Below are 15,389 nucleotides of genomic sequence, written 5' to 3' on the forward strand. Positions count from 1 at the left end.
TAGCAATTTTATAGACCCTGTCTCAGAAAGTAAAAAAGGAGTTGAGACTGTAGTTCAGTGTGAAGGCCCTCAGTTCAATCCCCAGTACCACCAAAAGGAGTAAAAATAAACATTGGAATTCCCTGAAACTATAATTTTTCTCCTGCATTGTCAACACTCATTCTTAGCAATTCTCCCCGGCTCAGAACTAAATTGAGTTTGAAAAATGTCTCCAGTTGCCTTTTAAGGATTTTCCATGTGGCATTTCCCCCAGGGCAGGGAGGGAGGCTGGCCAAAGGAGATCCTGTAAGAGTTTAGCCCATTTCCTTCACAGCAAAGCCCTCCAGGATTTGACTTCCCAGGCCTGGCAGGAAATGCCAAAGGGTGGAGGATGGGTAGGAACTTAGAAGTTTTACAGAAGAAAAAGCAGGGGTGAAATTATTCAGGACAGGTTTTGAGGGATCCAGTTGGAGGGGATGGTTTCGCAATGGGGATCATAAAATACAAATACACAGAATCTAAAAATGCCTGGGAATTTTATTTCCTGTAACTACAAAAACAAAAACAAATCTACCTCTTAGTGGCTCTCTTATTCCAAGCAGTCAGTGGATGAGTGAGAACCTGGAACAGGCAATGCTTTAAATCCCTTCTCCAGTAATCCCTGACCTGGCCACTGCTGGGCCAATGAAGAGGGTTCAGCCCTACCCTGCCCTCTTTCAAGCAGCAGCTAATTGCAGGGGCAGTAATGGCTCTCCTTGTTTTCCAAATACCTTCCCTTTCTTCTGCTCCTTCCTTCTTTCTTTGCTTTAAAGAAGTCAGACACCCAGTGGTGAGTTCGAGCTACCTAGCATTGGAAAAATGATGCAAATGACGTTGGAGATAATTGCTAGGTTTTGTCACTGTCCCTTGGCTTCCACCCTCTTTTCAATGCAAACTAGGCCTCAGGGTCAAGTTCTATAAATTCTCTGACTTGGTTTGGGTTACTCTAGTGTCCTGAAAGGCACACAAAAGAATAGGCACTCAGGTCAAACATATGGGTTGAATTTGACTGAAATTATAGTTACTGCTCAATTCATTGGTCAGTCGGCCCCATCTCATTATCCCTGGAAACCTGGAGCCATGTCATTTGCTTTTTATCATTGCAGAATCCATGGAGAACGACCAGAGCATCTCATCCAAAGGCAGGTAGGCTTAAAACAGAAAAGCCCAAAGGAATCATAGTGACTCATTCATTCAGTGGGTTCCGGTGATCAGGCTTGACTTCGTTACATCTGACATCATGCTTCATGCCAATGGGTTTGCAAAAATGCACACTGATCAGTTGCCATATTGGATATGGGATCCTCACTGTACACACTTCAAGTCTTATCAGGCAATCTGCTTGGAGCACTCAGCCTACAGCTCTGTGTAAAACATCTGTAAGTTTTCAATGTGCTATTTCCAGAAGAACTATTTCCCCCTACACACTGAAAATTAAGGCTCACCTAAAAATAATTAAATCTGACTTAACACTCTCAATGCTTTGTGTGTTCTAATTAAATAAGAATGGAAGAAATCTTAATAGGATTGCAAATCAGGTCTTTGTGTCCCTGATTCATACATCCGTCTTAGATCAAATAAATTTAATGGTGGCTGAGAAATTGTATTTTCTTTTTGAGAAAAAAGTGAAACTCAAGACTGAAGCTTCACTTCCTACCTCAAATCCTTTCCAAATCCTCCCCATCTTTCAAAGCTGGTGTGAGCACCTTTCTTCTACTGGAGCCCAAAGAGCGCCCATTTCTGAGTCCTCTTGGTTTGAGTATCCCACAAAGAACATGACTATCCAGTGCCATTTGCTGGGGAAGCTGGTGGGGCCGCCCAATCCACCACTGGGCAACCCTCCTACATATGAATCAGCTTTCTTATTGCTGACAACTCCTCACCCAGCACCTGCCTCAGTCAGGTGAATAATAGGTATTCTTTAAAATCATGACTACTGGTCATTAGTAAGTTAAAGTCCTTCTTTGAGATCATTCTGATTCATTTTAGAAAACTTAGATTTACATATGGAAAGCAAGGCATTCTCCTAAGTAGGGATGGCCTGGGAAGGGTGGCACACACTTGCTCTGCTCTCTGTGGCTACCTGACACTGTCCAGAGGAAAAGATCAGCAAATATGTGAACAGTACAAGAAGTCTCTTTTCCTCCCATCCTCAGGCTCTCGTCACCAGAAGCCCGCACATCCACACAAGCTTGAGGATTACTGTGCATAAAGGAAATCCATGGTGTCATTCCATACCATTTTGTTCCAAAAGATGTCACTCAGTGAAGAACCTTGGAGCTTGGTATTTCTACAGTGTATAAAGGAATCATTGCAGGCATTGAAGACATCCATTTTCCCCTCCCTCACTGATTCACAAAGATGACACTTCAACCGTGGCCTTCCCAAATTCACTACGCATAGGGCCTCCACACAGTCCTCACCAATGGTCTAGATACTGGGCCTTTTGATGACACACTCAAAGAAAGAATGAACGTTAGTGTGGCTCCCTATCGAGGCACCACCCGCCAATAGCGGGGCATATGTCATCTGTCGGCAGGGACAGGGAAGTGGCAGAGTCCCCATACAGAGAAGACACTGGGCAGGTTTGGGCCTAGCAGAGCAGCAAAGTGGTATCAGAGCAGGGGTCCCCTGCAGAGGTGGATATCAGAGGCCAAATGAGATCTAAGATCTGACCCTGCCACTATGGAGTATCTGGGGGCAAAAGATTTTAACTTCTCTGGAAATCAGTTTTCTTACCAGAACATAAAGGACAATAAAAGAAGTGGTTTTAAAAAAATTTCAAATGAACGTTGTAGAACACACCTATAATCTCAGCACTCAGGGAGGCTCAGGTAGAGGATCACAAATTCAAACCAAGCCTGGGTATTCAGACAGGTATTCAAACATTGATATTATTCCAGACAGAGTATTCAAACATTAATACCTTGTCTCAAAATAAGAATAAATAAAGGAGTGGGGTTGTAGCTCGGCACAATCCCCAATACTAAAACAAAACACATCATTCAACCTCCGATTCTGATAGTGAACACTTACCAGGTGAGAGGTCCTGTAACAGGTAACATGGGAGACAAAGATATGATACATTCCTCATTAAGTTAGAATTGATGTTTTAGTAGAGAAAGAAATAAGCTAACCCCAATGCTGAGCCCCGCCTGTCACACTGAACTCTATATGTATACACACATATAAACTTATATTAACCTGTAGTTGCTATTACATAATATACATCAAACACAGGCTGGTCAGCAAGCACAGTTTAGAAAGGGACAGATTCTTAATCAATGGAGGTCTCTAAGAAAAGTTTCTTAAGGAAAATTGTAAATATCTCTCAAAGAAAAGAATCACTTGCAGATTTTTCAGAAGAGACTTATTTGCCTCAGAGATTGGAAGAAAAAAAGAAAAACTGCATTCTGCTGGTAGTGGATATAAACTGTTATTAACCATGTGGAAGAAACATTTCATCCAATCTGTATTTCTCAAGTTGGAATAGGTGCTGTGTGTGTGGTGGTAGTGGGGCCTGGGCTCAATTAAATTGGGAAATAGTATGTTAAACCAAAGTAATCTTTTGGATTTTTCACTGCAGGTTTCCCCAGAGACTTCAATAAACATACGCATCTTAAAATGCTCCAGGAGAATCGGGGATTGCAGGGTCCCAAGCTGTGGGCCCTGGAGTTGATTTCACAGTGTCCCCAGGGCCATACATTTTTTGAACACATTGTGAAGTCCCAGGTCTTGTTCACCTCTGCCTCTCCAGCCTCTGTCACAGCACCAGGTATGTAGGAGACAGGCAATAAAGTAGAAAAATATTTGCTGAATGTGCAAATGAATATTATTAAATTCTAAATGGAAAGACTGGCATTTGTATAAAAATGGTGGTGAGTTTGCAAAGGCCAGAAATCACCACTCATACTGTCTCGTTCACGGTCTGCATGCCAGAGGGTCAGTTGTAGGAGTTTTGGGTGAGATTCTCATTGCTATCTAAAAAAGCCCAATAAATCGAGTCCACGGCACATCCTAGAAGATTCTAACTTCCCGTCTCCACCCCATAGAGGACAGTGAAATAAGAGCTCCATGAGGAGCCTGTATATTTTTGGTCTTTACCAAGATTAAGCAAGGAATTAGAGGCGAGTCTCTAGAATGGAGTTAGACTATTTTCATTTCTTTACTGCCACCTTCTGGTTCCCAAGCAACCACACGGTAACTGAAACTGCCCCTTGTTTGTGTTTCACCATGGAATTTTAAGCATGTGTTTAGAACCTTTACCTCATTCGACACTACATACATTAGGAGTGATTAGGATGTCCTTTACTCTTTTTCTTTTGACCTGAAAACAATACAGAAGTTAGGTGATCTCATTTGAGATAGAAAGGTAGGAGCAGAGCAAGGATCAGCCACACTTGTTGGTTTTTCCAAAGCACAAACACTGAGTTTAGCCACCTTTGGCCAGCTACCTTTACCCCCTTATCCCTTCACAAGCACAGCCTTGCATGGAAAATCCCAAGACCTTCACAAAGAAGAAGGTGTTCAAACATACCCTGATCTCTTCAAGGGTAAAATCCACTTCACTTTCCAAAGTCTTTGAGAGACCAACGCAGAGGGTCTGACAATGATATTTTATATGACAGCTGAGTACCATGGTGTCCTGCCGTGCTTCCCGAGACAGTGGCCAGCCAGCTCCTCTGTAAACATACCTTGGTCTGAAAGCAGCAGTAGAGTTGGGTTAGATACGGGTGTTTCCGTGCCAGAGCCAAAATCCTCTTCTCTGTCATTGTGCAGTCCACGTCATCATCCTGAAGGATGACATCCTTCTTTAAGACCTTCACAGCATACACTTCATCTTTGCCCTTGAGTTCCGCCAACATGACCTGTAATTAACCAAAATCATCCCCATCACCTGTGAGGGTGTGCACTCAAAGGAGGAAACACAATACCAGATACCTTGAAAAGTTAGCTCCAAATACATTGACCTAATTCCTAGTTCCTTTTCCCTTAATTTTAAGTATTAAAACAGCATTAAAAATATTTAAGAAAACTATTCATCCTGATATAACTATTAGAAGTTATGTATGTATTTTTAAACTTTGGCACAGTATTCTGAAAGAAGTTCAACGCATCCTTCTTAAATGATTAATCATATGTTCATATGCATTTATAAAACTTGCAACTAGAGTATAGTGAATTCAGGCACATACTTATTTATTAATTGTATTTCTTTTGGGGTAAGTTATTTGTCATTTGTCTATTCTTTTGCTGGCTTATATTATTTCTTAGAAATCTGTACACATGATCCTATAAAGAAACTGACTTGTTGTTTTCTGTGAAAGTGTTTTTGAACTAGTATTAACCTGTTTTACACATCATTTTTCCCATTGAACAGAATCATTTATCTTGATGTACTTAAATCTCCCTTGCTTTTCTTTATGGTTTCTTTGACAGCTGTACAGCTAGGAAGCTGAGTCTTTCTCTAGAAGGCTAAATAACAGGCCTATTTTTCTATCACTTGATATTTTTGCACTCGTTTTACTATAAATATTATAAAACATCCTTTTAAAGTAACTAACTCCTAAGCATGGTATTCCAGTGTTAGCTGTCAAAGCTAAAGACCAGAAACTCAGACACTTAGAAAGGGAATTCATGATATTAACCTGAAGATTTTTACCAACATAAAACACAGGCTCTAAACTGGCTCGAACTTTAGGTGCAAATTTTCCTAAGAAACAACCTACACGATCCATAGTCATCAAAGCCCCATCCGGCCTACACCATATGGTAGCTTGGAAACTCTGCGCATGCTCATTTCACTCATTTTGGAATCTTGCTCAAAATTCAACCAAGTCCAGCACACAAACCCGAGTCATGCGCATAAACCAGAGGCCTGGGGTCTGTTTGTTATTTAGACAGGCTCTAAAGAATGTGATTGCTTCACCTGTTGCCTCTTCAGTATACCCCAGTCACTATCCTGCCAGGCAATATCCGGATGTGATAGGGCAGGGGAGATAGGGGATTTCCCAGAGTCCTTCCCTCCGGAGAGCAGAAGAATGGACCTGCAGCCAGCCAGCAGACTGACCCAAAGGGCACGTGAGGCCATGTGACCCCACAGCAGCTCTAATCCTCAGAGCAGGGCCTCGCTGATCTGTGGGATCCCAGAGAGCTGACTCACATTGACACACACACCCCTGCGCCCCAGGCACAGCTTTAAGACGAGCAAGGGGAAATTAGAGTCTCAGTTGCAATGCTAACCAACTTCCTGCACTAACTGGCTCTCCATCTTTCTACCTCATCTCAGCCAGCTATCAGCATGGGAGCTGACGACAAGCATACAAAAAGGCAAAACCCATACCTGCAAAGGAAAGCAGGAAGTAGAGAATGCCCCAGGCCAGGGACCCTCATCTAAGGGGAGAGATAGTTAATTGACTCCTTGTTACAGTACAGGATAAAGAGAGTGTTTACTAAGTGCCAGAAAAATCAGTTAAATAACGTTTAACTTTAAAGGACTACATGGTAAGATTTTCTCAGGATCCTAACTTCCCTGAGGACAGATTCCAAAGTTCATGCTCAAAATTTTCAAAATGAAAACATAGAATTTCAGACTAATGTCTGAAGGAGGGAAGAAAGGTATTGGTACCATTATTGGCAGTGGAATGCTGAGTGCATTAGTTTTTTCATACTAAATATATTTTGTCCGTGTTTCCACTGTGGATATGGTACAAATGTAATATCAAGGAGGTAGAAAGGTCCTGTTACATTTAAGAAATAAGAATCTCACAGGAAAAAAAATACCTTCATGGAATTGGTGTTAAAAATGAAAGAAAAAAAAAAAACCTACGTTAAGAGAATCTTTTTCATATATCCAACAGCTTTATAAAGCAACTGGGCCCCAGAGAAAAAGACTGTTGTTCTTTTATGAAATGGGTCTTTTGGTTTGTTTTTAGATGTCTCCCCAAAATATCATGCAGTCATAGGCTTTAAAAAAAAAAAAAGTTTCCCCACAGGTGGCTAAATCTAGCAGGTGTGATTGATTCCTACTGAAATGCTTGGATTAAGGGTGCTGGGATTAAGGGTGGGTGACTGCTGGATCAGCCCACTGATTGGATTGGCACCATCTAATCCCGGTAGCCTGGATACAACACAAGGGACAGAAAAGCCTTGCTTCTGCTGACTTCTGGCACCATGAATTGTTTTCCCTGTGCCATGAGCCACCCTGCTTTCCTGGAGCCAGCCAATTATGGACCAAAACCTCCATAAACTGTGAGCTATATAAACTTTTCCTCTTTTAACTTTGGCTATTTTGGTATTTTGTCTCAGTGAGAAAAAGGTAACTAAGACACCGGTCCCACTCGACAAGGAAAGATAAACCTATACCCATATATCTCTCACCATGCACTAAACTAAACTCAAAGTACATCCAAGATCTAAATATTAAAACAGAAACACTAAATCTTCTGGAAGAGAGAATAGGTAGAACACTTGAAGACATAGGTGTACGCAAAGACTTCATGAAAAAAAACCCCGATGGCATGGGAAATGCTACCAAAAATCAACAACTGGGATCTCATCTTACTAAAAAGCTTTGCAAAGCAAAAGAAACTACCAACAAAGTGAACAGACAACCCGCAAAACAGGAAAAAGTCTTTATCAGCTCTTCGTCAGACAAAGGACTACTATACAGAATATATAAAGAACTCAAAAAATCAGAATCCTACACTTAAAGACCCAATCCAAAATCTGAAATGAATAACACTTCACAGTTAAGAAGTACAAAAAGCAAATAAATGTATTAAAAAATGTGCAACATCACTGGTCATTTGAGAGATACAAATTAAAACAACATTGAGATTCCATCTCACTCTAGAAAGAACAGCTATTTTCAAGAAATCAACCAATAACAAAGGCTGGTGGAGCTGTGAGGGAAAAGGAACCTTTATCCTCTATTAATGGGAATGTAGTTGGTACAACCAATATGGAAATTAGTATAGAGATTTTTCAAAAAACTAAAACTGGAGGTTCCATTTGACCTGGCAATTCTCCTTCTTGGTATCTTCCCAAAAGAGTTAAAAGCATCATGCCACATTGTTAAATGTACACCCATGTTTATGTTAGCACAATTTGTCATAGCTAAACCTTGGAAACAGCTCAAATGTCAATCAATGGATGAATGGATAAAGAAAATGTGGTTTTGATTTTGTTTTTGGAGACAGGGTCTTGTTATGTAGTCCAGGCTGACCTTGAACTCATGGCAATCCTTTATGCCTTAGCCTCCCCAGTTCTGGGATTCCAGGTGTGAAAATGTGGTTTTTATATACAATGGTGTTCTACTTTGCTATAAAGAAGGATAAACTTGAGACATTTATAGGTAAATGGATGCACCTCGAGCCCATACTTTTCAGTGAAATACATTGGACACATGTTTAAATATTGCATTGTTCCTCTTGTGTGAGAAAACAAAGGGGTAAATAAGGACCAAAGGGGATAATAGATACCGGGAAGTAGAAAAAAATGGGAAAGGCGACAGGATGGCCTTTCCTCCCCTTTCCTCCAGGGGAGGGGGGCAAGGAAGGGAAAAAATGGAAATAAGGAGGGGAAGAAAAGTTAGAGGGAGAGGAGGGGAATGAGGAAAAAAGATAAATCAAGATACATCATGCACAGGCACAAATTCCTCTCCGTGAATGTGAGCTCACTGTATATCAAAAGTGTACTGGTAAAATTAACTCAAAACGGGGTGTGGGGGGACCAGGCTGAGATGCTCCTCACTGATCAAACAGGAGGGGCAGGTACAGAGCACAGAAAATAAACAGGGTACCCACAACTGCCACAGACCTTGCCAAAGCTGCCTTTGCCCAACACCTTGATAAAGTTGAACTCGTCTAGGCCTAAGCGCTTGGCCTGGCCTTGCCGGACTTCACCATTCTCTCCAGGGCTGGCCAGGTGGCCGTCAGTGGACGATGCCCGGTGCTCTTCTCCTCGATTGTCAAATGACAAGGCCTTCCGGATGTTGTTTTCAAGCTCTTTTAATTCTAGGGCCAAAAGGTAACGAGATACAGTACTGCATTAGTGCACATCCCATGAGCCCTTCTCCTTGTTTTCCAAAGAACTGAGGCCAACAGGAGCCCATCCTAGGACTCCAGAGAGCTTTGCAGATACGGAGTGAGCTCCAGTGGGGTGGGTTGGGCAGCTGTGTTGGGAGGGGAAAGAGGAGGCAGCCCCTGAGCCTACAGATTCCTCACATACAAATCCAGCAGTGAACTCAGTCGTCACTAAGCCTGACATTAGTCTTATGACAGAGCTAAAATCTATTATTAAATAGCTTTTGGAATGCCAGAATCTAGACTTTTGGGACACCAAAGCTTGAAGAAGTTATCTATATTCTTACAAGAGGGAGAGTGGCTCACTTCTGGTTGGTGACAGTGCCATGCCTTGTGTTATTAGTGCCATACTCCTGTTCATGAGTGCTCACCTCCCTGCTGAGACATGGAGAGCCCTGCTGGTCCCTCCATGTGCTCGAGACCCTGACAGGCACTGTGTCTTGCTGAGGCCAAGTGGCAGGTAGGCCAAGCAGAAGCCAGGCCTGAAGAGCAGGGCCCCTCGTCCTCATGGGGGTCTCTTTCCATCTGAACCTGTCTCCTGAAGCTCCCAGAGGGTGTCTCAGCTTTAAAAAGGGGAGCACGAAGACACTCACACTGGTCCAAAGAAAGACCTACAATTCATGAATGGGTCAAATCTCTTTGGGGATGAAATAAAGACACAGGAAGTGAATTGGAGCAACATGAACAACTGAGAACAATTATTTCGTGGCCTGGGGATTGGGACATGGTCCCCAAAGCTGTTTTTCTATTCCTGGGAAAGAAGGGCTAGGTTTCAAGTGGGGATGATCTCCAGGTGGGACTTGATGGTGCAGGCCCACCTTATCACACCACCTTGGTGCTTGATCTTGGGAGAAAGCTTTCAACTCTTTATCTCCCCCTTTTTATCCTGTAAGCGGGGCAGTAACCAAGCATCCCTATGGAGTGAGGAACAGAAATATAAAAGGAGTTACAGAACGTTCGGGAACTACACCATTAGGAGGACTGTATTCCTCCGCAGATGTTTGGTGCTGGGCATCAGAGTAGAAGGCTTTCTACTGTAGACAGCTGTCTGTCTATTGACAGCTTTGGACAAAATATCCCTGGTCAGCCCCAGCATTCTGTGCAATAATTCTGCAAAATTATTATTTTAATGCATATTTTTCCTGCAGAACTTTTACTTTAAGCATATTCCGACAGAAAGACATCCAGAGCTGAGCTGAAGAGCAAAGCTGGGCCTAAAGCTCATTCCTCCTCACTTCCCCCAGTTTCTTTTACAACTCCATCTTTCTATCCTTACCCACAGACGAGGACAGGAAACATCTTCCAGCTCAACCTGAAGTCAGGTTTTGTGTGTTATGACTGGGAGGAGGGTTCTAAAAAATGTCCAGGGCTGGACACTGGGGCCAACAGTGAGGGGAGGCGCTGTACTCCTCTTCCTCTCTGCCCTTGGAGCCAGAGAGAGAGGCAGGAAAAATAAAGGACCAAGATGTCATGTGCACTGGCCCTCGCTCACTCTGGCCTGGAAGGAATTTAAGGAAAGCATTGCCATCTAGTGCCCAGCCCTCTAGACAGCACTGCAGAGTGGAAGAAGGGTTCAATCAACAGGGAGAGGGTGCACAAGGACCACTGTCAAGGCCACGTCCCCTGGTGGACCAGCTTTGTGGTTCTTGGTTCTTCCATTGAAGGGCTCTGGGAAGAAGGAAGTAAGTCTGAGGGTCTCACCCTGGTCACAAGGGGAGGTGGGTGCTGACTTGGATCGATCTTCCTCAGATGGGGAGCTTCCGGAAGCAGGCTGGGGGGACTCGGCACCAGCAACGAGCTAGAGAGAAAGTGAGAAAAAGGCATCAGAAAGAAAGGTTGTTGAGTTTCCCTCGGGGCAAGGGCATGAGGTTCTCTGCACCCAGAGCTGTTCAGGATGCTGAGTACTGCATCACTTGCTGGCTGGCTACCCTAAGGGCAGACTCAAGGTTTCACTCACCAATAAAAGGGAAGAAAATGAGAGACTGGTTTTTTAGTCTTTGACCGTGCAACTCTCCGGCACTTCCACTGTCCCTAGTGCCGCACACAAAGTAATGCTCATAACAGGTGCTCAATAAATATCTTCTGAGGTCCTGATGTCTATTGACAGCTTTGGATAAAATATCCCCTGGTGGAATGAGTTTCCTGGCTGAGTGTGGACATATCCACTTTAAGTAACACTTCAGGGAGCAGTCTGCACTGAGAGAGCCCAAGCATTCCCGCTGCCTCTGTGTGTGCCCGACCCCCAGTGTTCATCTGTCTTTTCTGGAACAAGGAGAGAAGCAGGGCTCCAGCAGGTCTGACACTCCTGCCAGGAGATCTAACTTCTGATCCAGGGGATGTCACTCCCGTCCTTCACACTAACTCAAGCTACCATTTGGATTTTTTTTCAACTGTTGCATCAGAAGCATCAAAGCAATAAAAATATCAGGACTACGATCCCTTAGCCTTTACTTCTGTCCCTTCTGGAGTTTCTCTCCAGTGGCTTCTTCCCACCAGGTTCCCCCAAATGCACACCCAGCAGCTGATGCCTGTACCCAGCACCGCAGCCATGTAAGTGTAGGGAACAGGACAGGCGCTAAGTTTTCTTAAATGTTTCATGACAGTGAAAGTGTCTGCCTTAAGTAGCTTCGGCATGGAGAGAACTTCCTATCCTTGAGAAGGGTTCTCTCTAATTGTGAAAGACCTCAAAACTGTGTCCATCTAACAATCTACCACTTTAGAGGGCCTCGGAGATTTGGATGCTGGTGTCTGCTTGTGATCCCAGTGCTGTGGGTCCAAAGCTAGAGGCAGATTTCTGCTGGTGGGGACAGCCCAACCTTCCCATGAGGAGAAAAACAGCTCTTCTGGTCACACCAGGGAGAAGACACAGGAGGCCCTAAAATAAGAAGTCTAGGAAATGTAGGGTGCCTCAGAAGGCATTTCAGGGCCGAATTTAGAGAGCCACAACCACAGAGGTCCCTAATGTTCGGTTTTTATAGTAAAGCACTTGTAAAAGCCTGATGCTGGGCAGCCAGGGCCGCACCTATCCTAGCCCACATCAGGATAGCCTGCCCGGCCACAGGGCTCTGGTTCTCTCATACCTACTTTTCAAAGCCCACTTACTCTGTGTGTGTGTGTGTGTGTGTGTGTGTGTGTGTGTGTGTGTGTGTGTAAAACCAGAATTGAACCCAGGAGTGCTCTACCACTAAGCTACATCCCCAGCTCTCTGACTTTATTTTTTTTTTTTTTTATTTTATTTTGAGACAGGATCTCACTGTCTCAAAATCAAGTCAACCTTGACTTTGGGCTTTTCCTGTCTCAGCCTTCTACACATCGCCCCACCATGACAACTTGCTCTTTCAATTTAGGAGTCAGGTTAAAGAAGAACCTGCTACAGATCCTTTAGTTCTATTTATACCCATGGCCCTGATTTACCAAAATAATACTCGCACAAACAGCTCTACAACTGACATCCAGAAAGTCACACAGATAGAGACAGAAGAAAGAAAGGTCCTGATGTCCCATCCCCCAAGCAACTCAGCACTGGCACTGGCAAAGATCTTGGCTTCTCCTGGAGCAGAAGGTGGCTCCAGGAGAATGTGACCATCTATCCTCATGACACCATCACTAAAGGGAAGTTCAGAGCTCTGGCCTTGTTTCGGGGACAGAGCCAATGGCAGGTAAGTCTGCTGCTCCTTCTATAGTTGTTACACTGTTTCTAGAAGGAATCTCACAGCTCTCATTTCAACCTTTCTGTTTCTCTGACAGACATAAACTCTGAAGCCTTGAGCTACAGCTGCAACCGTTCTGTGTTACTTTATTTTGATACAGGCCATTAAACCGATGACCCTCCTGCTTCAGCCTCCTGATTACCACCATGCCCGGCTTTGTTTCTGAGCAATCACATGGGGCTTTACGGGAAATGCCTCAAATTCAGGGATCTAACAGTCTCCATCCAGGGCACTCTCAGGAAGTCAGCACAGAGATCTGACCCAACAATAGGTTCAGAAGCACCAGCAAATAGCCAGTTACCTTTTTCCTCCTCTGGCCACTGTTGGTAATTTTGTCCGGAGTGACACCCAGGTCAGCCAGCACTTTGGCGATCCCCCTGGCATCTACCCCACAGTTGGGCGCCACATTGGTCTCGCATCGGCGGTGAACGTTCATCTTGCAGACTGTAAAAAGACACATTCAAATGTTCATGGCCTAACACACTACTTTTTTAAAACTGTAAAATATGTTATAGATTTCAGAAAATGCAAAAAAAAGGCATAAAAAATAAAAATCACTCTTCCTTTCATCCCACAGAACTAAAATCATCCATCAAAACACCATGCAGAGACACCCAGTTTTTAGTTATTTCTTTCCAGGCATTTTGAGTATATGAAATAAAAAAAGCATCACATTTAACATTCCTTTTAGGGAGCAAATAGTGACTCAAGAAGAATTTAATTGACTTCTCTGGAAAAAAGTTTCACTTAAATTCTGGGTCCCAACAGGTCCAGGGAGCCAGCCTTCCCCCACCTCACTGTGAGTCACACGCACACAGCGCACACCACAGTGATTATATGAGGACATCTCTGCCTTCTCCCCAGCAGGGAGGGGAAAGCCAACCATTCTGAAACAGGCTGGAGCATTCTGTGCTTCTTATTACGGCCTGCCCCAAGGAGAAGGTATTTCAGCAGAGCTTGAACTGCGGGGTCTTATCAGCTCCTCCGTGACCCAGGGGAAAGGAAACATCTAACTGCAGCCGCCCGGCCATCCTGCTCCACCTGAGGCCAGGGGAGGACCTCGAGCACGGTGAAGGTCACAGTCTGAGCCACGGCTCACCTAGGCACGGGACTGCAGCTCGCCTCTCCGCACCAACGCCGGACATGACCCCCATTCCTTTACCTAGAGCATCACGTTTAGCTACTAACATAAAGCTGCAAGGCACAGGAAAAAAATAAAGCATCAGCGCAGTGATGTTGAAATTACCAAACTGGGAATTTAAAACAACCATGATTAAGATGCTTTAAAATGCCCTACTTCTCCAAGATTTCTACCACCTTCTAATAGCACTAAGCTGCTCTGCTGGCAATTTTATTATTCTACTATTATTACTGTTCTATTTTGTTATTAATTATTATTATCAAACTGCTACACCTAACTTATAAATTTTATCACAGGTATATGCATATGCACAGGACATATAGAGTTTGGTTTATCTACCATTGGTGAGAGATCCTGACCCTTTGCCCTGCAGAGAGGAGGGGCGCTCTACTGTATACTAAGTTCAGAGTGAGGGAGCACATCAGATTTGATGCGGGTCATCACATAACGATAAATGGGTAGACTCTCCAGGATGATTGGACCTTTAGTGTGTATGCACCTAAGAGGAGGTTAAGCTATATTAAGTAAAAATTGAAAAACAGATGATTCTTCTTAAATTTGGAGACTTCAGTACCCCTCTGAGATAAACAGAGTCGGCAGGCAGGACTTGAACTCCATGGCAACATTAATCAGCAGCATATAATTATAGCCACTGATTACTGCATCCAACAACAGCAGAACACATGTTCTCTTCAAGCTCATATGGAGCATCTACCAGATGCACCACATTTTGGACCCTAAAACACACTTGTGATTTAAAAGAATAAGAAGATGTGATATTGTGGCCTGGCCTGTGCTACATCCGAAGACATGGCAACCCTAGTGACAACTGGATCCAAGCAATGCAGCTTTGGGGCAGGAGAGGGGGTCTCCCTAGAGCAGAAATGGCCCAGGGTCTCACTTCTCCCTAAGTTCCAGCTCCTAGGGGCTGCTGGGCTGGTTTGAGCTGAGGCCACACACTATACCACATGGAGCCACATGGAACCACATGGAAATCTGCAAAAACCAAAGCTCTGGAAATAGTAAAGGATCAGTGCTTAGCATGGGTTAGGAGGGAGGGGCCAACAGGCAGAACACAGGGTTTTTAGGGCAGTGACACTGTTCTATATGACCCTAAAATGGCAGATACATGTCACCATACCTTTGTCCAAACATGTATTATAAACATGGATTATAATCATGGATTATAAACACCAAGAGAAAGCCCTAGTGTCACTAAGGACTTTAGATGCTAAGGGTACACCCATTAACTAAGCTGATCAACCACTACCCCACACACAGGCCTGAAGAGCATACTGACAGCACGCGTGGCAAGCCTATGTTCCTGTAGGTCAGGGTACACAGGACATCTAAGGACTTTGCTTGGTCTTGTTGTGCACCCAAAACTGTTTTTAAAAAAATAAACACTATGTTAAAACCAGTGGAAACTGATGT

General features: G+C 43.8%; 1 protein-coding gene across 2 annotated transcripts in view; it reads right to left on the reverse strand.

Moving 5' to 3' along the window:
- Window positions 1-15,389, reverse strand: part of Prkce (protein kinase C epsilon) — a 463,885-nt gene that overhangs the window by 138,864 nt on the left and 309,632 nt on the right. For both annotated transcript variants that reach the window (XM_003473065.5, XM_063229099.1), the window contains exons 7-10: window positions 13,116-13,258; window positions 10,806-10,902; window positions 8,839-9,035; window positions 4,713-4,886 (exon numbers count right to left, since the gene is read on the reverse strand). In XM_003473065.5, coding sequence (XP_003473113.1) covers window positions 4,713-4,886; window positions 8,839-9,035; window positions 10,806-10,902; window positions 13,116-13,258 — 611 coding nt within the window. The remainder of the gene's footprint in view (window positions 1-4,712; window positions 4,887-8,838; window positions 9,036-10,805; window positions 10,903-13,115; window positions 13,259-15,389) is intronic.

The sequence above is a fragment of the Cavia porcellus genome, unplaced genomic scaffold, assembly GCF_034190915.1.
Source record: "Cavia porcellus strain 051 isolate PalLab524CR breed Dunkin Hartley unplaced genomic scaffold, mCavPor4.1 scaffold_1, whole genome shotgun sequence".
NCBI classification, from domain to species: Eukaryota; Metazoa; Chordata; class Mammalia; order Rodentia; family Caviidae; genus Cavia; species Cavia porcellus.